The sequence below is a fragment of the Myxozyma melibiosi genome, assembly GCF_037950935.1.
Source record: "Myxozyma melibiosi strain Phaff 52-87 chromosome Unknown BZA70scaffold_7, whole genome shotgun sequence".
Lineage (NCBI taxonomy): Eukaryota > Fungi > Ascomycota > Lipomycetes > Lipomycetales > Lipomycetaceae > Myxozyma > Myxozyma melibiosi.
In genome coordinates this window covers 459,093-477,191 of record NW_027042921.1, presented here as the reverse complement: position 1 = coordinate 477,191, position 18,099 = coordinate 459,093, and the positions used below count along the sequence as shown (strand labels likewise).

At 52.0% G+C, this 18,099-nt stretch overlaps 11 protein-coding genes across 11 annotated transcripts; 5 read left to right on the top strand and 6 right to left on the bottom strand.

Annotated features, from left to right (window-relative positions):
• Nucleotides 1-116: 116 nt before the first annotated feature.
• Nucleotides 117-2,294, bottom strand: BZA70DRAFT_295922 (triose-phosphate transporter family-domain-containing protein). The gene is made up of 4 exons (XM_064914505.1): nucleotides 1,483-2,294; nucleotides 1,260-1,423; nucleotides 1,110-1,198; nucleotides 117-1,048 (listed from the first exon to the last, which is right to left on the bottom strand). Exons 1-4 carry the CDS (start codon nucleotides 1,915-1,917, stop codon nucleotides 225-227), a joined length of 1,512 nt encoding a protein of 503 aa, XP_064767816.1. The 5' UTR covers nucleotides 1,918-2,294; the 3' UTR covers nucleotides 117-224.
• Nucleotides 2,295-3,175: 881 nt separating this feature from the next.
• BZA70DRAFT_229070 (kinase-like domain-containing protein) lies at nucleotides 3,176-3,829 on the top strand (the record flags this gene model as incomplete). Its single annotated transcript, XM_064910234.1, has 1 exon — nucleotides 3,176-3,829. A coding segment is annotated over one exon (654 nt), but the record flags the coding sequence as incomplete, so codon positions are not given.
• A 1,144-nt stretch (nucleotides 3,830-4,973) lies between these two features.
• Nucleotides 4,974-6,160, bottom strand: BZA70DRAFT_184459 (ras-like GTPase Ras2). The gene is made up of 2 exons (XM_064909971.1): nucleotides 5,790-6,160; nucleotides 4,974-5,707 (listed from the first exon to the last, which is right to left on the bottom strand). Exons 1-2 carry the CDS (start codon nucleotides 5,877-5,879, stop codon nucleotides 5,060-5,062), a joined length of 738 nt encoding a protein of 245 aa, XP_064767814.1. The 5' UTR covers nucleotides 5,880-6,160; the 3' UTR covers nucleotides 4,974-5,059.
• Nucleotides 6,161-6,750: 590 nt separating this feature from the next.
• On the bottom strand, nucleotides 6,751-8,051 carry BZA70DRAFT_184457 (Phox homologous domain-containing protein). The gene is made up of 6 exons (XM_064909970.1): nucleotides 7,723-8,051; nucleotides 7,587-7,608; nucleotides 7,474-7,520; nucleotides 7,184-7,380; nucleotides 7,051-7,126; nucleotides 6,751-6,982 (listed from the first exon to the last, which is right to left on the bottom strand). Exons 1-6 carry the CDS (start codon nucleotides 7,927-7,929, stop codon nucleotides 6,968-6,970), a joined length of 564 nt encoding a protein of 187 aa, XP_064767813.1. The 5' UTR covers nucleotides 7,930-8,051; the 3' UTR covers nucleotides 6,751-6,967.
• Nucleotides 8,052-8,439: 388 nt separating this feature from the next.
• Nucleotides 8,440-9,944, top strand: BZA70DRAFT_290096 (methyltransferase-domain-containing protein; the record flags this gene model as incomplete). The annotated part of the gene is made up of 3 exons (XM_064914183.1): nucleotides 8,440-9,454; nucleotides 9,520-9,580; nucleotides 9,638-9,944. The coding sequence occupies 3 exons, from the start codon at nucleotides 8,440-8,442 to the stop codon at nucleotides 9,942-9,944; spliced, it is 1,383 nt and encodes a 460-aa protein (XP_064767812.1).
• On the bottom strand, nucleotides 9,829-10,795 carry BZA70DRAFT_184334 (cytochrome c oxidase assembly protein COX16-domain-containing protein). Its single transcript, XM_064909967.1, has 3 exons — nucleotides 10,326-10,795; nucleotides 10,193-10,270; nucleotides 9,829-10,133 (listed from the first exon to the last, which is right to left on the bottom strand). Exons 1-3 carry the CDS (start codon nucleotides 10,716-10,718, stop codon nucleotides 10,035-10,037), a joined length of 570 nt encoding a protein of 189 aa, XP_064767811.1. The 5' UTR covers nucleotides 10,719-10,795; the 3' UTR covers nucleotides 9,829-10,034.
• A 1-nt stretch (nucleotide 10,796) lies between these two features.
• On the top strand, nucleotides 10,797-13,009 carry BZA70DRAFT_184354 (uncharacterized protein). The gene is made up of 2 exons (XM_064909968.1): nucleotides 10,797-12,553; nucleotides 12,614-13,009. Exons 1-2 carry the CDS (start codon nucleotides 11,173-11,175, stop codon nucleotides 12,808-12,810), a joined length of 1,578 nt encoding a protein of 525 aa, XP_064767810.1. The 5' UTR covers nucleotides 10,797-11,172; the 3' UTR covers nucleotides 12,811-13,009.
• A 17-nt stretch (nucleotides 13,010-13,026) lies between these two features.
• BZA70DRAFT_290093 (uncharacterized protein) lies at nucleotides 13,027-13,424 on the bottom strand (the record flags this gene model as incomplete). Its single annotated transcript, XM_064914182.1, has 2 exons — nucleotides 13,027-13,328; nucleotides 13,391-13,424. The coding sequence occupies 2 exons, from the start codon at nucleotides 13,422-13,424 to the stop codon at nucleotides 13,027-13,029; spliced, it is 336 nt and encodes a 111-aa protein (XP_064767809.1).
• A 360-nt stretch (nucleotides 13,425-13,784) lies between these two features.
• On the top strand, nucleotides 13,785-14,367 carry BZA70DRAFT_290092 (Prefoldin beta-like protein; the record flags this gene model as incomplete). Its single annotated transcript, XM_064914181.1, has 3 exons — nucleotides 13,785-13,851; nucleotides 13,956-14,239; nucleotides 14,332-14,367. 3 exons carry the CDS (start codon nucleotides 13,785-13,787, stop codon nucleotides 14,365-14,367), a joined length of 387 nt encoding a protein of 128 aa, XP_064767808.1.
• A 140-nt stretch (nucleotides 14,368-14,507) lies between these two features.
• BZA70DRAFT_184403 (uncharacterized protein) lies at nucleotides 14,508-15,831 on the bottom strand. The gene has a single exon (XM_064909969.1). The coding sequence runs from the start codon at nucleotides 15,569-15,571 to the stop codon at nucleotides 14,705-14,707; it is 867 nt and encodes a 288-aa protein (XP_064767807.1). The 5' UTR covers nucleotides 15,572-15,831; the 3' UTR covers nucleotides 14,508-14,704.
• A 500-nt stretch (nucleotides 15,832-16,331) lies between these two features.
• BZA70DRAFT_239347 (uncharacterized protein) lies at nucleotides 16,332-17,600 on the top strand (the record flags this gene model as incomplete). The annotated part of the gene is made up of 1 exon (XM_064910473.1): nucleotides 16,332-17,600. The coding sequence occupies one exon, from the start codon at nucleotides 16,332-16,334 to the stop codon at nucleotides 17,598-17,600; it is 1,269 nt and encodes a 422-aa protein (XP_064767806.1).
• Nucleotides 17,601-18,099: the final 499 nt, after the last annotated feature.

Genomic DNA, 18,099 nt, shown 5'->3' with positions numbered 1-18,099 from the left:
TACTATTCGTGAGATTATGGTTCTTGTGATTGGAAATCTGATGTTTGGAAAAAAGAATGGGGGGTTGTAGCTTATAGCAATGGGATAATAAGAAGTTAGTAGTTTCATAACTGTATCGTGTAGAGATCTCGAGCATTTTAAAAACCCTCCTTGCTTTTATTTACACAGCACATCCAAAACCCATTCTTTTTGATAAAATGCGAGCAAGATTCAACACTCTATCTTCACCGCCGCCCTTCCTCCCTTCCAATCGCGTCCGCGTAATTCGGCGGCGGCGACATCCTCTGCATCTCAAACACCTCATCCCCCTCCTCCTCCTCAACACTCTCCCTCCTCCCCTCATCCAACGGCACATAACTCGCCCCGCCCTCCATCCTCGCGCCGCCGCTCGCGCCCGCCGCGCCGCCTTGCTGCTGCTGGAATATAATCTTCTCACGCATGGATTTTATCCGGAAGTAGTTATACAGCGCGATGGCGATCAGCGTGAGTACGAGGCCGGATACGTTGACGACGGTGAGTCTGTCGCCGTACACACCCGCGGACACGCCGATCGTGAGGACTTCTTTGAAAATGCCGACGATCGAGAGTGTGATGACGTTCGTGCGGTTGAGCAGGAAAAACTCGGCGGAGGTCATGAGGAATGCAATCACCCCCGGCGCAACGAGGATGAGGACCCACATTATAAACGATTCCTCGCGCCAGACGGGTGCGGTGATGAAATTTCCCAGTCCCTCGATCGGGATCGCGAGGAGGAATAAAGTGACGCACATCACCGGCGCGAGGTAGAAGATTGTCGAGAACGGGTTCGATGTTGCCGCGTTGGATTTTAGGAGGATCTGGGTTAGTGACCAGCGCAGGCCGGAGAGCATCGCGGCAGCTAGGGCGAGGAGGAAGCCGAGGAGGACAAACTCGGTTTCGGAGGCGACCATCATTACCACGCCGATCGTCATTAGCGTGATGATGCCGATTAGTCTGAATGTTGGGCGCTCTAGACGCATTAGGAATGCGAATAATAGTACGAAGACGAGGTTTGAGGATTTTACCATGGCTATTATACTATTAGCGTCGTTTCTTTATAAAAAAAAAAAAAAAAGGTAAGAAGGGCTTACTGTAAAATCCAAGAGTGATGTATCGAAGCGACATATTTCCAAGCCCAATGTCACCACCAGTCGCGACACCACACGATCCAACTCGAAATCTATCGACTTGTCAGTCCACCAATTCACAGCACAAGCACAAACACAAGAGAGGAGGCGTACATGTAGGTCTTCCAGGTCATCTTCGCCTCCGGCCGGGGTCGGAACCGCGGGATGAAGTAGAGGACTAGACCAGCTAATAATGTCTGCGTGATCATATGCATTGAGGTTGCGAAGAGCGGGAATTTGAAGTTGAGGTAGTCCTCTGAGAACATCCATTTGTTGTACTATACCCGATGTCAGTAACCTCATTCATAAAGAAGAGTATCAAACAAGGCAAACAAACCAGTGAAATAGAAAGCGAGAAACAATACCACAGCAAGATAAACACCACATTCGCAAAAATCTTGCCAATCAATATCCTATTCGTCGACATCGGCAGCCGCGGCTTCAACCCACCTGTCCACTGCTCGTTCGATCTCACACTCGCAGGGTTGACAGAATACGGATCCGCGTCGTCGATATCAAACGCAATCTCGTCATCGATCGACCGAATCGACTCCATCGTCTTCCTCCGCTGCTGCTGATTCTCTCCTCCCGCCAGCGAAGGCAGGCTCTCGTCCGCGTGCGATTGCTGCCCGCCGACCGAGATCGAGTTCGTCCGCCGGTGCGCGGTCGTCGTCGACCGCGACGAGGCAGCAGACCGCGCGAGCTCCTTATCGTCGTCTATGTCGTCTGCTATCGCGACCGACGATCTTTGGCCAACTGGTGCGTAGCTCATTCTTGTTGCTCTTTGTTGCTGTTTTCCTTGTACCGCGTCGCTGTTTTGCTGCTGCGCTCTATACGTCCTGCGTAGCGAGTGTATCAATAGCGCTTCTTTGACTTAATCTCAAGAGTATCGAAGAAAACAAACGCGTTTTCCGAGGTTGTCGCCTTGTTGCGCTGCACTCGGTCGTTTTTCTTAAATCTTCCCTTGGCAAGGTCCGTCGCACTCTCCACTCTTTCTCCACCCAAATTATCTTTCGCCTCTTAGATTCGCTCTTCCAAATCCAGCAAAAACAGCAAAATATCCTCAGTTCTCGCACACACAACTGACAATTCTTCTTTTCCTTTCCTTGACTCCTGCTTCTTCTGGCTGCTGCTGCCGCTGCTGCTGCTGCTGCTGGCCGCACCAGTTTGGCGACGGAGGTGGGAAGTTTGATTTCTGAGCCGCACGACGCCGCCGCCCTGCGTGCAGCCAAAGCCACCTTTTCCGTCCACGGTTTTGGACTCTGTTCGGAAAGTTTCTGTACGGAAGCGTTTTTTTTTACTAATTGTCAGGGAGTTGAGCAGCAGAAGAACGTGGTCGAGATGTTTGGATGTCTGTCGTCGATATCAAAACAAGAAGCAGACGATACTCGCTTAGTTAATATTACATAATATATTACTAAATAGTGTACAATACCCTTGCTGACATTTCTACGCGTCTCGGGAAAACAAAACAAATAGGCAGAAACAGGCAAATGCGGATAGATGCTTGAGATGGACTGTTGATGCCCGTGACTTGCTGGGGATAACTGCGAGTGCTGATATAAGTGTGTGGAAATATACACGGACGGGAATATGTGTGTTTGAAAAGACAGTGTGGTCATTTTGAAGTTTTAAGGTCGTCAGATATCTGTTGTATACTCTCGATCAGCTTCGCTGCAACGCTAGACTTCTGTTTTCTTCGCCCTCGCATACACAATGAAAAAGAAGCGGCACAGCTCACCTCTGTCAGGTGAGATGGAAATGTCTAAGCAGGAACAAGATCTAGAAACCTACACAGCATCAGCTCCAGCATCGGCATCACCTGCGCTCGTACATCAGTCGCAGCTGGCTTCGTTTAGGCCTACATGGCGGTTAACATGTGGTCTCGAGCGGCTGTATAGCTCAATAAGTCAGACTGTTGCTGACTCGCAAACTGAGAAACAAGCGGTATCTCCTCACGAAAGCTCAGGTACGTTCTCATCCTCGCGCTTCGTCAAGTACAGCAACTAACCTCTCTCCCTCCCAAAGCGCTGATACTAGGCCGCTACAGACGACTGCGTCTCCTAGGCTCGGGCGCGTTTGCGAAAATGTACCTCGCGCTCGACACATACACCTCCACCCACGTCGCCATCAAGCTCCTCGCGCCAGACAACGCCCAAATCGCACGGCACGAGCACGCGCTTCTCATCCGCCTGCGGCGGCGTAATTCCAAGCACTTTGTCCGCGTGTTTTCGTTCTTCGCTGGGGATGAGGAGCAGGAGGGTGGCACAGGTCTTGTGATGGAGTTGCTGGATTCGGCGACGCCGCTTGCGCTCCCGGCGTGCGAGCACGCGGGGGTCGGACATGATCTGCTTTCCTGCCCGGAGCGGATCCATGAGCTCGCGCGGCTTGCATCGCAGCTTTTTGCCGGTCTGCACGAGCTACACTCGCTCGGCTATATCCACGCGGACCTGAAGCCGGAAAACATTCTCTACGTGCCCGCGCATGCGTCGCTGCCGGGGACGGTGAAGATTATTGATTTAGGAAACGCGGTCGCGAAACAGGACCTCGTGCTTTATCATGACGACTTTGAGATCCAGAGTCTAGGGTACCGCGCGCCTGAGGTGATCCTCGGCGACGAAGGGTTCGATGAGCGGGTGGATATCTGGAGCGTGGGTGTTATCCTGCTCGAACTACTAGTCGGCGACGACCTTCTCCTCAGCTCAAGCAGCACCAGTCGCTCAACAACCACGGCGACTAACACCGAGAAACGGATCGTGAGAGGCCGCACGCGACAAGACGTCGTCGCGCTGATCGAGCGCTGGTTCGGGAGCGTGGAGTGTTACAAAACCACGGGGAAGCTATGGGACCACGCGTTCCCGCTCCCGCACTCGCCGCCGCCTCCGCCTGCGATCCCGGCGCTTCCGGTGCCGCCTGCGCGACCGCCTACGCCGTTGTTACGAACATATTCAACGCCTAGCAGTACGGTGAAGCAAGAGCCGTCTTCTTCTTCGTCTACTGCTAACTCTTCTATATCCGCGACATCGTCGTCGTCGTCGGTGGTGGCGGTGGAGGTGGTGCAGCCCGAGACACCGACGAATAATGCAAAGAGTTCGGCTTCGCCGTCGCAGAGTTTACGAAGGCGGAGGACGACGGCGAGTACGGAGAAGGTTATGCGCGAGTACGTGAAGCGGCGGCGGAGGGGTCGCAACTCTGCTGCTGGTGCTGGAACGTCGCCGGCTAAAGGTTCAGCAAAAGTGACGCCAAAGCGGCCTGAAAAAGCTTTTGATTTCGCAGCGGTTGAGGACGAACTATCATCGCCTGCCATTGACAACAGAAATCCACTGCTGGGGAATGGAACAAGCAAGGCTACAGCAACCAGGTTTGATGAACCTGACGACGACGACGAAGACGACGATGATGAGTTTGAAGCAGCGATTATCCGACGCGGGAAGGGAACCGCCTCTCCCTCGCCTGCTCAGGACGCAGACGAACACCCCGTCGTCGCACACATAAAATCCGAACTGCAACAACAACAATCGCTCCTCCTCCCACCACTCCAACCACCCCCTCCACCTCCCAAGATCGAGAGACTACTACGCGACCCGCGGCGGCGAGACCTCGCGCAATTCATGTTCCGGCTGCTGAGCGTCGATTTCAAGAAGCGGCCTACTGCTGCTCAAGTTCTGCGGGACCGGTTCTTGATCGACGAGGTGCTTGGTGTCTGGGGTGAGGTTTTGCTTGGTGAGGAAAAGCTGGGATGAGCTTTTTTCAGTGTATTTATAGTGCGGGATAGTATGGCATACGGTGTTCTCTGGGGGTTTTGTTTTGATTTTACTATCTTTTGTTGTAACATTATTACCCAAAAACTATGATTGTAATGTGATAATTAATGACTTTGAATTTCTATCATACACAGATGCTGTTCAAGTTTTTCACATGACTATGCATTTCTCGTCGCTGCTCTTTTTCAACTTTCCGGTCTTGCCAGCCCCGCCGCCCCGTTTCGATCCCGCACTCACAGCAGACCCGCCTACCACTTTCGACAGGTCTCTCGGCGCGAGATTTATACTACTCCCATTGCTGTTGTTGTTGGTGGTGCCAGATCCACCCGCTGCTGCTGCGGCCGCGGCGGCAGATTTGGCTGCGCGCGTTTGTGTGGCGATTTTGAGGATCTGGGTGAACGCGCGGGTGATGTTGATATCGTTCCTCGCCGAGGATTCGAAAAACTCACAGCCAATCTGTTTCGCGAGCTGCGATCCCTCGGCCGAGGACACCTGCCTCTCCCCCACGCTATCCGATTTATTCCCCACCACGATCGCGGGCACGCGTTCGCCCTTCTGCCTCTCGATCGCGGCCAGCAACGGTGCGATTTTGGAGAACGACGCGCGCGAGGTGACGGCGTAGACGAGGATGAAGGCTTCGCAGTCGCGGATCCATTGCTCGCGCAGGGGCGAGTATTCTTCGAGACCGCCGGTGTCGAGGACTTCGAGGGAGTAGGGCTGGTGGTTGATGATCATGTGTTTGTGGTATGAGTCTTCGATTGTTGGGTCGTAGCGTTCGAGGAAGTGGTTTAGGCATAGCTAGGAGCAGGAAGCAGTGTCAGTATCAGAATCCATCGATACTACTACTCCAGAGCCAAAAGAGAACAAAGCGCACACGTACCTGGATCACCAGAGCAGTTTTCCCGACGCCAGCGTCGCCTAGCACCGCTACTTTCACGCCCGCGTTTTCTTTCCGGGGAGATAATGCCATGATGAGAAATTATCGCTCCGCCGCGCTGCTCATAGATATCCGAGCGCCGCTATAGCTGCTATACCGTCCAGTCGTATCTCTGATCTCCGGCGTCGTCGTCTTTATTCTCTCGTCACTCGCGCCCCGCATTTAAATAATAATCCCAAAAACAAAGCACAACAGACAGACAGACAGAGACTCGGAGAGTGGGCGGCAGAAAGAGGCGGAGTAAGTGATCTTCGGTCTGGAGCGGGTGGTGGCAGTGTCGGTGTGGGTGTTTAAGGTTTTAATGTTTTACCTTAAACGGTAATCGTAATCGTACAGACTGGCTTACAAAGGGGGGGTTGATTTGAAACAAGATAATTACATTATGAGTAAGAAGAGAAGCGATGGTTTTATAGAAAAGTTATATAGAGAAGAAGAACTACAGACAAACTGGTGGAAAATTAAAAATAGAAATAGAGGGAAAAGGGATACAATTAACAAGAAGACTTTGCCAACTCCAAATGCACAAAACGTCATACACGTAAACAACAAAAGAATTATAAAATAAGAAATCAACAAGAAGGAGTTCGGGTTTAAGACAAAACAGAACAAAACAAAACAGAGACAATGGGAAGAGACAAAAGTAATACAGGAAAGAAATAGGAGGAATATAGAAGTGAACGAGAAACATGGCTGAAGCAGAGGAGGAACACCACGGCCGTTGCAATTCGTGCAATACTATTGCAAGCTCGGTGAAAGCTCCTCAGCTCTGTCCATTCTCGTACTCTTCAAGCCCAGAGACATGATATACTATTATGAGGAGCAAAAATAAACATCGAAGCTGCGCAGTAAAGATATTAGGAACCTAGAGAGCGAGCACAAGGAAATAAAGAAAACGGTGGAAAGAAAATCTCGGTTCTGTCCCGGTTCGGATCGATTCTGACTCTTTTTTTTTGTATATATATGATTGTAGACCTTTGCACTTCATGGTGTTCAGTATGAAGTCATTGCAAGCGGAGATAGTGTCCGATTTCGAGAATCGAGACCTGCGCTTGTAATCATCGATTCAGTCTGGCTTTTTTTAGGTCTTTTGTCCTCTCTTTCTTTCTCGTCGGGACTGGGGTTTACAGCCACTGGTTCTGTACGATGAATGTCTGTTAGTGGCTGGACTGCGCCGGTAGGATAGTAGAGATGAACGGTAACTTACCCGATCCCACTGCGGATCTTGGATGAACCCGCACAGCACCTTCGAGCCAGTTTGCAACAGTGGATGGCCAGCAACTCTGTTTGTGGATCTGTTAGCTTAGTCTCACACGCAACAGCTCTCTTCTAATACATACACTTGTAGAAAACGCTCGAGACCCTCACGTCTGGCTTCAATGACCTCGTCGGAAAATCGGTTGGTGAACACCTTGCCTGGCAAAGGCGGGATAGTCACGCGCGAGGACTCGCGCTCGAGGATGTCTCTGAAGTATTCGAAATCGCTGTATCGTCTTCTGACGACTGAGTATTTTAGCTTGAACGCGGGGATGTTTGTCTAGAAGAGAGAGTAGAGTGTTAGCTCTTGACTAGTTTTGGAAGCACGAAGAATGAAGAGCGAAGGAGATGGGGAAAGGGAGGAACGACGTACTCGGCAGACAATCTCGTAGTCGGTGTACATGCCACGACCGTATCCAACTATTGACAAAGTTAGCTACCGCATTGTACTTAATCATCATACTTCAAGTAACCACTGCAACTTACCATGAGTCTCTGGATTGCGGACCTGACAAAGAAAAAACAGATGTCAGCGACTAATCTCCCCCAGAAACAGAGCCAAGCCCACGACTCCGGACTCGGCCCTCTTCGCAAAACACAACAAGCAAAACAAAGAACCCACCTCAATCTCCAAGAAGTTCTCAGGCACTCCGTAAATTTCATCAAAAGTCTGCTGCTTAAACTGTGGGCGCGAGATAAACTCGAAGTTTCTCGATGATGGCGAAGTCGAGCCAGACCTCGACGATGAGTTGTCGTCCGCCCTACTTCCTCCCCGTCCGAGCGACGCACTCGGCATCGGCTTTGGCATCGAGTTCTGCATGTTCTGCATCCTTGTCTCTCTCTTTTCAGATTGTTGTTGTTATATGTTCAAACAGGCGATACGCGCGGAACAGCAGCAGGTCGGGGATTGTCAAAGAGCGCAAGATAATAATAAGAAGCTCGCTCGTCGCCCGCCGCCGCCGTCGTCGGTTTCTGCCCTAATCTCATCGGTTTACCCGGCCTCGTTTGTGTAGATAGCTTGGTCACGTGAATTTAAACCTTATTTGCTGCTCCACCGGTCTGCGGTTCATGTTTCTGCGGTGTTGGGGAGGGTGGTAGAGTGGATTATGTTGTGTTCTTAAGAAGAGAGAATAGAGGTGTGTGTATTTAAATGCTGTGTATTTCTGAAAAATGAATGCAGCGGCGGAGATACGAGTTCCTGGACGATAAAAGTAAAAGTAAACCCTCCAAACTCCCAACCGCATCCAAAACTCTCGAATTTTTTTAGTCCACGAGCAGTGAACGTTCACAAAAGAACCCCCGCAACTCCCCACGACCACGCATTTTGAAGATTTCAACAATGTCTCTCTTTGACATTGACGGATGGTTGATATCCGCGCCGATCAAGACGGTAGAGTCGGCTGCGTCGAACGAGGCGGTGTCGGCTAATATCCACAAGAAGAACAAGAAGAAGATTCGCAAGACGCAGACGCATGCGGTGGGGGATAAGTTTACGAGGTTGGAGGATGAGACGAAGAAGGTGTCGAGTGAGGAGTTGCAGAAGATGTTTATGGAGCAGTTTGGTGTGAATGGGGAGAGAATGGGTGGGGAGGGGGAGATCAAGGCGAGGAAAGTGAAGGTGGAGAAGGAGAAGGTGGAGGAGAAGAGTGGGGAGGAGGAGAAAGAGAAGACCAACAAGCGGAAACGACAAGCTGTCGTTGATCAAGATGAGGAAGATCAAGAACCAAAGCAAAAGACCGAAGAAGCAGTCTCAGCACCGCTCAAGACCAAACCAACCGACAACAAGAAGACAAAAGACGAACCCGCAAAGCCAGCCGTCAAAGAACCACAGCAGCTTCCCAAGCCTGCCGCAGCACCACAAGTCAAGCTAACCCCGCTGCAGCAGAAAATGAAGGACAAGCTAGCTGGCTCGCGCTTCCGCTGGATCAACGAGAAACTGTACACGACGTCCTCAGACGAAGCCACGAAGCTGATTAAAAAACAACCGGAGCTGTACCAGGAGTACCACGAAGGGTTTCGCCAGCAAGTCCAGTCGTGGCCTGAGAACCCTGTCGACAGCTACGTTGCGAGAATCAAGGAACTTTCAAAGAGCAGGATGCCGCCGCCCAAGGGTCTTCCGAAGGACAAAGACGGGACCACGTATATCGCCGACATGGGCTGTGGCGATGCCGAGCTTTCGAGACAGGTGTCTACAAAGTACTCGAAGCAGGCTGGCAGGAAAGGTGGCCGCTTTGGCCCGAAGATTGTGGTGCATAGCTTTGATTTGGCAAAGACGAACGAGAGAGTGACGGTCGCGGATGTTAAGCATGTGCCGTTGCCTGACGATAGTGTGCATATCGTTGTCTTTTGTCTGTGTACGTTTCATCTTTCCCTGTTCGTTTATCAGTTTGTATGGCACGACTCTAACAGACATTTACAGCACTTATGGGTACAAACTTCCTCGACTTTATCAAAGAAGCCAATCGCATTCTGAAACCAAGGTCAGCGCAGTTTTTTCTTCTTCATTTACTCTATCTATACTAACGCCACTTCTGCAGAGGACAACTCTGGATTTCTGAAATCAAATCTCGCTTCTCAGACGCAGAAGGCACAGACTTTGTCAACGCGATCAAAGCGCACGGATTCGTGCACACCGAGACCGACGCCTCGAACCAGATGTTTATCCGGTTCGATTTCTTCCGGCCGCTGTCAGAGCGGAAAGAAGCGCGGGCGATCGCCGAGGGCGAGGAGGGATCTTCGAATAAGAGGAAGAAGCTCAAGTTTATCGAAGAGTCGGAGGATGAGGATGAGGGGACGGCGAACGGAGCGCCGTTGCTTAAGCCTTGCTTGTATAAGAAGCGATAGAGGAGATGTACAAAAGTTTGATGTTTTAGTATTAATGATTTGAGATTTGTACAAGATTGACTAGTGATAGTAGTTGTGTAAGGCTAGGCACTACCATCTTACCGGAGGCTCCTCTGCCCGTCGTTCGATGCGTTTCATGTCATAATCGGTCTTTGCGTCATTAGTATTTAGCAGCTTCATTTGCCGTTCCTAGAATCCAGTCGATTAGTACCTGTAGCTAATAGTGTGAGGAGAGTAAAATAACTTACGTAGTATTCCTCTCTAGTCTCTTGACTTAAAGGCTTACGAGCCTGTTTTGTACTCGGTATGAGTTCGGATTCCGGCGTCTAGTACTGTTTGTAAGTTATCAGTCGTCATATCGCAGTAGAATAAGTAACGCACCAGAGTGCGCGCTCTATCGTAGGCCTTGTATCGGATCTCGGTGAACTCAGTCAGATAGAACGAGGCGAGGACCATGAACGTCATGAACGGCAGCCCGTAGAACAAGAACGGGTTCCTGTGTGCGTAGCCATAGTACGTGTTCTTCACCAGGTTAATCACGCGCGAGATCTTTTGGATTATCTCAGGCCGCGTGTCTTCTTCTTCGACGTAGACTATTCGCTTGTATCGTTTTGGCGGCGGAGGCGTTGCCGGCGAGGGCGCGGAGGCAGTGCTGCTGGGTGAGCCGGTGGGCGGAGCATTGCGCAAGAACGAGGTCGTTGCAAACGACCGCGGGAGACCCCGGCTCCAACTCCGACAGATCGTGAACCTGCTCAGTCTGGTGAGGTTGTTCATCTTGGGCTGAGATATGATATGATCAGGACGGGAAGAGAGCTCTTTCGAGTCGGAAGCGCTCACTGTGAGCCGTCTGAGGCTTTCAGGTTTTTTTTAATTCTCTTAACTCGCATTTTTCTGATTTTTCTATTTTTTGTTGATTAAAACCGAATCGGGAAACTCAGAAACGAAGCCGTAAACGTCCTCTGAGCCTCTTCTTCCCCCCTTCAGCTTCCTCTTCCTTTACTTCTAAACCTCTTCTACTCTTCTGCTCGCGTTGTCTGTGTTTAGATCTACTATTCTCCCCGCAATCACGCGTGCCTGAATCTGGCCGTCGCCCGTCATTCAACAAGGAGCCAACTGAGCCGCGCGTCCCTACAGCCTCTTCTCTGCCATAAATAATCATCACCCGCTCATCTGCACCCCTCGACTGGCCACCATTTCTCCATTGCAATTGACTCACACGCAAGTTGTCATGTTCAGCAGACGTCGCAGATCTGTCTCGCCTGGGGCGGGATTCAAAGTCCACTCGGTGGTGCGCGTCACCGATTCTCTAGATGGATTCTCCGCTGCCGGGCCCGCCGCGCCTCTCTCCCCACACTCGCCCTCATATGTTCCCGAAAACAGCAGCTTCCAGCCCAGCGAATACAACCGCAGCAGACCGGGCGCCGACGTTCCTCCACGGGCAGACGTGCCTACCATTGTCATGACCTCGCACCAGCCAGACGCTCGCGACTCCTCTCCCGATGAGCTAGAAGACTCCTACCAGACCGCGCACTCCCCCAGCTCCGCACTCGACTACCAAACCGCCGCTCCCGACCGGAGCTACCGTCTGTCTGTCGACTCGCAGTACTCAGTCACATCGCAGGGCTCGGTCGGCAGCGCCTCGAGCGTCTCCGATTCGCGACGGAACCGATTCAGCGCCGCGTTCAAGGACAAACTCCATCTCTCCCGCAGCGGATCCGCCGACTCGCGCGGCGAAGAAGCTACACCGTCTCCCTCTGGCGGAAGCTTAGTCGCTCCCTACGGACGCGCACGGAGCAACAGCGGACACCGCCACATGCGCATCCGGAGCAGCTCGTCTGATAAGCAGCGGCATCTGAGCGCGAGCAGCTCGCACTTGCCCGAGGATCTGCCGGCGCTGAGCGCGGAGGACGCGTTGGAAGCGCGGCTGAAGGCGAAAGAGCAGCAGGACTCGGACGCGGCCGTGTACGAGACCGAGATGATGTGGGAGTCGCGCGCGGTGAAGCTTGCGATGAAGGAGAGCGAGGTGGATAGGAGCGTTGCTGGAATGCAGAGTCTTCGACTTTCGCAGAGTTCCTTTTCTGGGTCGGCGGCATCTGATCTTTCGAGCTCTACCGCCGGTAACGGCAGTCTATCTGGAGTGTCTCCGACTTCGCATGCCGCCACGCCCTTCTCTGAATCCACCGAAACCGACCTGCAAACCGCGATCGACCTCCACGAAAGCGGCCAGCTCGAGCAGTCCACGCGATTATTCGGCCAGCTCGCCAACCCAGAAGGCGCAAACCACCCGCTCGCACAGGTTCTTTACGGCCTCGCTCTCCGCCACGGCTGGGGTCTCGCGCCGGACCTGAACAAAGCAATCTACTACTTCCGCCTGGCGGCCTCGAACTCTGCATTCATCGAAGACGCAGCTAAACGCGCAAACGTGAAGATGCACGCGCGGAACCGAAAGGCGGGGGTCGGAGGCGCAAAGGGAGAGCTCACGCTCGCGATCTTTGAGCTCGGGAATTGTTTTAGGTATGGCTGGGGAGTCGAGCAGGACGCTGTAGCTGCGAAGCAGTATTACGAGACGGCCGCGAACCTCGGCGACGCGGACGCCATGACTGAGTGTGGTGAGTTTTCTTCTTTTTCCTCGAGCTTTTATATGACGCGGACACTGACAAGAGATACAGCATGGTGTTACCTAGAAGGATTTGGCTGTGAGAAGGATAAATTCCTAGCAGCGCAGTTTTACAGGATGGCAGAGGAAGCGGGCAAGGCGGAAGTAGGACAGTCGTGGATATGGAAGCCAAAGTACGATCCCACGCCGGAGAATCTGTCGACGCGGAAGAACGGGTCGCGGCGGCGACATATGTTTCATAAGAAGTAACTGCAAGAAACTGCAAGAAAAGAGAGAGTAGTGCGTTTGATTTGTTTTGGGATTTGTGAAATTGCATTGGTGGAGAGTGTGAGATTGTTATTCATTTGGTTCCAGAGATTTATGGAAAAGTGTGTATGTACATAATGACCCTAGACAAGGAATCATAAAGGCGTCTTTTTGCGAATACTGCTGCAAGACAGGGAGGGAGAAAGATCACAACGATCTCTAACGGTTAATAGTAAAGCTAACATCCCTCTCGCGCTTCAACCTATACTGACGCGCGTACTCCTCTCTAATCTCGCGGCCCCGCTCGGCCCCGAAGGCATCTTCCGGTTTGACGTTCTTGATCCGTTGAGAGAGCGAGTTATCGTTGCGGGCCTTGGCGTTGTTTTGTTTGCGCTGCAGCATGCGCGCTTCGTGCAGGCATTTGTTCATGCTTTCTTGGATGTTGTTGCAGCCGAACTGGCGTTCCATGAAGTTGAGCTCTTGGTGGCAGTTGCTCAGCGCGGCGATGATGTCTGTGCAGTCTAGAGAAGAGTTAGTGTTTGTTTGTTATTGTTATAGAGGGAAGAAGGGGGGGAGTGGGTACCGATGTAGTTGGGGTCGCTGAGGTTGGGATGCATGATGAAAGAGGTTGACTATTGCTAAACCACGACGTAAGTACCGAAACAGCTCACTTCTTAAAACCAACAGCAACAGCATACTCCAGACTTATAACCACACCCAGTTTTCAGTCGCAAAAAGAACCGGAAAGAGAATCAAAACCAGCGACGATAAAGCGAGCAAAGACCGAAGGCATCAGCATCAGGCAACAGTATTAATCCCAGCCGCGCCACGTTTCCTGCGCCACTTACATGCGCCACTCGTGGAAACCAAAGCTGAAGAAGGGCAGAGAGAAAGAAGTGGACTTGTTCTGGAGAATAGGATTGATCGATAGATCGGCTGTTTGTGGACTTTGTTGAATCCGGATTTATACAGAAGAGATGTCGGAAGCACAGGCAGGAAGCAGTAGCGGTGCGCAATCGGCTGCGCAGAACAAAAAGCAGGCTGGTAAGAATTGACATGGACTACTTTGCGGTCTTGATATCTCGACCTATCGTCATTGATGAACGCGGTCCAGCAGGCTCAAACTAATGCAATTCTCACTTCTACAGACCTGCAGGCCCAGTACAACAACTACAAATCCACACTGCAGCAACTCGCGCAAAAGATCGGCGAGCTCGAGAGCGAGACGGACGAGCACAAGCTCGTGCTCGACACGCTGAAACCTCTTCCGGCAGACCGCAAGTGCTTCCGCATGATTGGCGGCGTGCTCGTCGAGCGCACTGTCGCGGACGTTATCCCTGCGCTGGAGACGAATGCGAGCGGGGTCGAGGCTGTGTTGAAGCAGTTGGTGGAGGAGTATCGCAAGACTGAGGAGGATATGCGGAGCTGGCAGGTGCGTATTTTTGCTTTGCTGCTGTGTGCTGATGTTTGCTGCTGTTTGAGTGATAGAGGATGCTTACTGACTATTTATTACGCGCTATACAGAAGAAGAATAAGGTGCAGGTGGTTCAGGGATCATAATCTGAAGAGACAAATATATGTACCATAGAAATATATATCAGCCGATACAAGCGCCCTTTGCCCTGTAGTCACATTTGTAGTTACGTAGACATGTTTCTGCTCATAAATCCAATGTATTTTGATATATACAAGAAGAGAGAGAAAAGAAAAAAAGAAAGTGAGATAGGGAATAGATAAAGAATAAGACAGGCTACGACGACTTTTCATATACTCGTCCACACACAAACGCGATCAATTCAATATACAATCATGACAACATCGTCCGGTTTTAAGATCATCTGTAAATATTTTCCCCCTTGTTCATAGTTCATTTTCAGGTTTTTGATTGCTCAGGTCGCTAGACGCTGGCTTTCCGTTGTCCAGCCGGATCGCCAAACACTCTAGCGCTGCCGAACCTTGCGTCGCGTTCGACGACGCCCTTCTCGACCTCTTTCTCCAGCAGCTCGTTCGAGATCCCGTACTTGTTCCACCGCACGATCGGCGCGCGGACTACGCTCTGCATTGCCGGCGCGCCCTCGACTTTGCCGCTCTCTTTCAGTTTCTCGATGAAGGCTTCTGGATCGTCGAGCGCGGTCTCTTTCAGCCGCCGCAGGGTCTGGATGTCTTCGGTCGCGGTCTCGCGCTGCGAGTGCAGCAGTTCGAGTGTGGACGAGAGCGCGATGTAGTCTGTGTTTGTGTCGAGGTCGATGTCGACTTTAGGAATGCCCTGGTCTTGTGCGGCTGCCTGCTCCGCGGAAGACGAAGAAGATGAAGACGGCGTCGGCGTCTGCGCCATTTCGATGGCCGCCGACTCGGCCGCGCGCTCTTTGGAGCGGGTTGTGACTGGTGTGATTGGAGGGAGGTTCGCGAGCGCGAGACGGCGTTGCAGGGACATGGTTTGGTTTTTGGCGTAGGTTGACATTCTGCGGGGGGGCGGTGCCGGGGTGGAGTCTGCGTAGTAGGACTGCTGCTGCTGTTGTTGTTGCTGCTGCTGCTGTAGCTGTTGCTGCTGTAGTTGCTTCTGCTGTTTGGAGTCTGGCGTAGAAGTAGGCTGTGGTAAAGCAGGCGCAGACTGAGCGTCGTGCGTCAGCGTGATTTCGTCGACGGCGTAGTCCGGCATCGGCAGATCGAGCCGGTCGGCGGCCTGCAGCGCGGCCTTCTCGTCGAGCAGCGGCTCGGAGACGACGTGTTCGACAGGAGGTGGCAGCGTTGAGTGGCCGGTCATTGCTGTGTGGGGTGTTTACTGAGGAGGAGGAGGGAATAAAGGAGGAGGAAGAAGGGCCGCGAATGATGAGCATCGCGCGATGTTGCGGCGCGGCGCCGAGGCCTATCTCGCCCACCCTATCCCTGTTAGTAAGAGATTATGTAAGATGGTACTTCTAGTGTAGCTGAGAAGCACGAAGAAGCACAATTAAGAAGCTGAATCTGCACAGAAACCGCAATTTTGTCTCATTCAGCAGATCTCGCGCCGGTGCCGAGAATCGGTGTTGAAGCAGTTGGATGCAGGATCGGCTCCCGAGAGTCCGGCTACCGGCATTAGTCTAAATGTGTTGGTGCTGTTGGGGCATAAACACACTCTTCTATCAACGGTTATGCAACCCTCGCCCAATTCCGCTCTCGCCGCGCCGCAACTGCCATCCGGTGCCGGTTTCTTATCCAATTCAATCCGCCTATCTCTTCTTCTCTGTTGTTTGTTCTTCTTGTTGTTTTTCTTCTCGTTCTTGTTCTTCTTCTTATTCTTCTTCTTCTTCTTCTTCTTTTTCTTCTTCTCTTTAATTCTTCTTCCTCGTGGCGTGTATCTTCACCACTCCTCCTTAAGTAAGCCCTTCCTTATCCTGACCAACCTCCACTATCGCGCTCGTCATCGTCATCATCTTCCCCGGACCTTCCCACTAACTTTTCTTCCTTCTAGACCCACCCGAGTCTTCTCTTCTTCTCTTCTTCTCTTCTTCATCCTCTTCTTCTTTGTCTTCATCTTGTTTACAATGCTGCTGCCGACAACCTACCTCCGTCGCAAATTTCGAACACTCTTCCTCTCTGACGTAACCCCCTCCTCCACCCTCGCCCGCCTAGAAACCTCATGGGACATCAAAAAGACCCTCAAGCGCGTCCAGGCCCATGAGTACGTCGCCACAGACCTGCAATATCTCCTAGACTTTTGCATCATCCTCTTCGTCCTCTTCATCGCCGCAGAACCCGGCCCTCTCTTCAGACTCTTCATCGCTATCGGCTTCTCCCTCCTCCTTCTTATCCCCATCACCTCCCAGTTCTTCTTCCCCTTCCTCCCCATCGGCACCTGGCTCTTTCTCTTTTTCTCCTGCCGCTTCATCCCTGCCTCCTGGCGTCCTCCTATCTGGGTCCGCGTCCTGCCCTCTCTCGAGACAATCATCTACGGCGGCAATCTCAGCAACATCCTCGCCGCCCAGCAAAAACCGTTCCTCGACATCCTCGCCTGGATTCCCTACGGTCTCATCCACTTTGGCGCCCCCTTCGTCTGCTCCGGCATCATATTCCTCTTTGCCGCCCCCGGAACCCTCCCCGTCTTTGCGCGCTCGTTCGGATACATGAACCTCATCGGCGTCTCGATCCAGCTCATCTTCCCCTGCTCGCCACCTTGGTACGAAAACCTCTACGGCCTCGTCCCCGCAACCTACGACGTCAAGGGCTCTCCCGGCGGCCTTGCGCGCGTCGACCAAATCATCGGCCTCGACCTCTACACCTCCTCCTTCACCGCCTCGCCCATGGTCTTTGGCGCCTTCCCGTCCCTGCACTCCGGCTGCGCCGTCATCGAAGTGCTCTTCATGTCCTACGTCTTCCCGCGCCTCACGCCCGTCCTGCTCGGCTACATCCTCTGGATCTGGTGGTCGACAATGTACCTCACCCACCACTACTTTGTCGACCTCATCGGCGGCGCCTTGCTCTCCATCTCCGTCTTCCTCCTCGTCGCGCGCTCGTACCTGCCCAAGGTCCAGTCCGACAAACCCTCCCGCTGGGCATACGACTACATCGAGCTCGGCGTCCTGCCCGTTCCCAAAGCTAGGCTTACAAAGGAGTATACCCCCGGCGACTGGGCGGCCTCGGGCGAGTACTATACGCCAGGAAACGCGACGCCCGTGGTCGAGACGCCGACATCGGAGTGGGAGATCGAGACGTTGGCGGATAACGATGATGAGTTTAATCGTCCGCTTGTCAATCCGAATAACCACAAGCCGCTCAGAACGCTCAACGAAAAGGCCGTCTACGAAGGCGCATGATCACCACCTCCCCCTCCTCCTCCTCCTCCTCCTCCTATCTATCTTCCATCAGTACATCTAAATCTATATCCTGCATAAACCCATGCGGTACATACGAGACACCAAACGACGCTTTCCCCGCCTCGTCCCCACTTTTCCTAATGTCTAATATACAATCTGTTATCAAAGGTGTTTTTCTATCTTTTTCTGCTCAATCACTTTTCTTATCGCCATCTATGACATATCTGACGAATAGAGTATGGGTGCTAGTTTTGATCTCTTCTAGTTTCTAATGATTGCAATGATGTCTTGATTTGTTTTTCTTGTATGGCTTTTGATTGATTTTGCATTTATACATATGCTTTGTACCAACATATCTTCTTGGAGCTGTAGCTTATTCATAATATATATTTATCGTTCAATTAGTTTTATTTACACGTATCACTATGCTAATTCACAAAGACGCCTATCCAGAAACATGAGAAACATAAAAAAAATGACTGTCTATCACAGATAAAAA

Coding starts and splice junctions, on each gene's coding strand:
- BZA70DRAFT_184354 (XM_064909968.1), top strand. CDS start 11,173: ATGTTCAGCAGACGTCGCAGATCTGTCTCGCCTGGGGCGGGATTCAAA. Junction 12,554..12,613: donor GGACGCCATGACTGAGTGTG/GTGAGTTTTCTT, acceptor CAAGAGATACAG/CATGGTGTTACCTAGAAGGA.
- BZA70DRAFT_184334 (XM_064909967.1), bottom strand. CDS start 10,718: ATGAACAACCTCACCAGACTGAGCAGGTTCACGATCTGTCGGAGTTGG. Junction 10,271..10,325: donor ACGATAGAGCGCGCACTCTG/GTGCGTTACTTA, acceptor AAACAGTACTAG/ACGCCGGAATCCGAACTCAT. Junction 10,134..10,192: donor AGACTAGAGAGGAATACTAC/GTAAGTTATTTT, acceptor ACTGGATTCTAG/GAACGGCAAATGAAGCTGCT.
- BZA70DRAFT_184457 (XM_064909970.1), bottom strand. CDS start 7,929: ATGCAGAACATGCAGAACTCGATGCCAAAGCCGATGCCGAGTGCGTCG. Junction 7,521..7,586: donor CCGCAATCCAGAGACTCATG/GTAAGTTGCAGT, acceptor CTTTGTCAATAG/TTGGATACGGTCGTGGCATG. Junction 7,381..7,473: donor ACTACGAGATTGTCTGCCGA/GTACGTCGTTCC, acceptor TCTCTCTTCTAG/ACAAACATCCCCGCGTTCAA.
- BZA70DRAFT_184459 (XM_064909971.1), bottom strand. CDS start 5,879: ATGGCATTATCTCCCCGGAAAGAAAACGCGGGCGTGAAAGTAGCGGTG. Junction 5,708..5,789: donor AAACTGCTCTGGTGATCCAG/GTACGTGTGCGC, acceptor TCCTGCTCCTAG/CTATGCCTAAACCACTTCCT.
- BZA70DRAFT_184403 (XM_064909969.1), bottom strand. CDS start 15,571: ATGACCGGCCACTCAACGCTGCCACCTCCTGTCGAACACGTCGTCTCC.
- BZA70DRAFT_295922 (XM_064914505.1), bottom strand. CDS start 1,917: ATGAGCTACGCACCAGTTGGCCAAAGATCGTCGGTCGCGATAGCAGAC. Junction 1,199..1,259: donor ATGACCTGGAAGACCTACAT/GTACGCCTCCTC, acceptor ACAAGTCGATAG/ATTTCGAGTTGGATCGTGTG. Junction 1,049..1,109: donor CATCACTCTTGGATTTTACA/GTAAGCCCTTCT, acceptor ATAGTATAATAG/CCATGGTAAAATCCTCAAAC.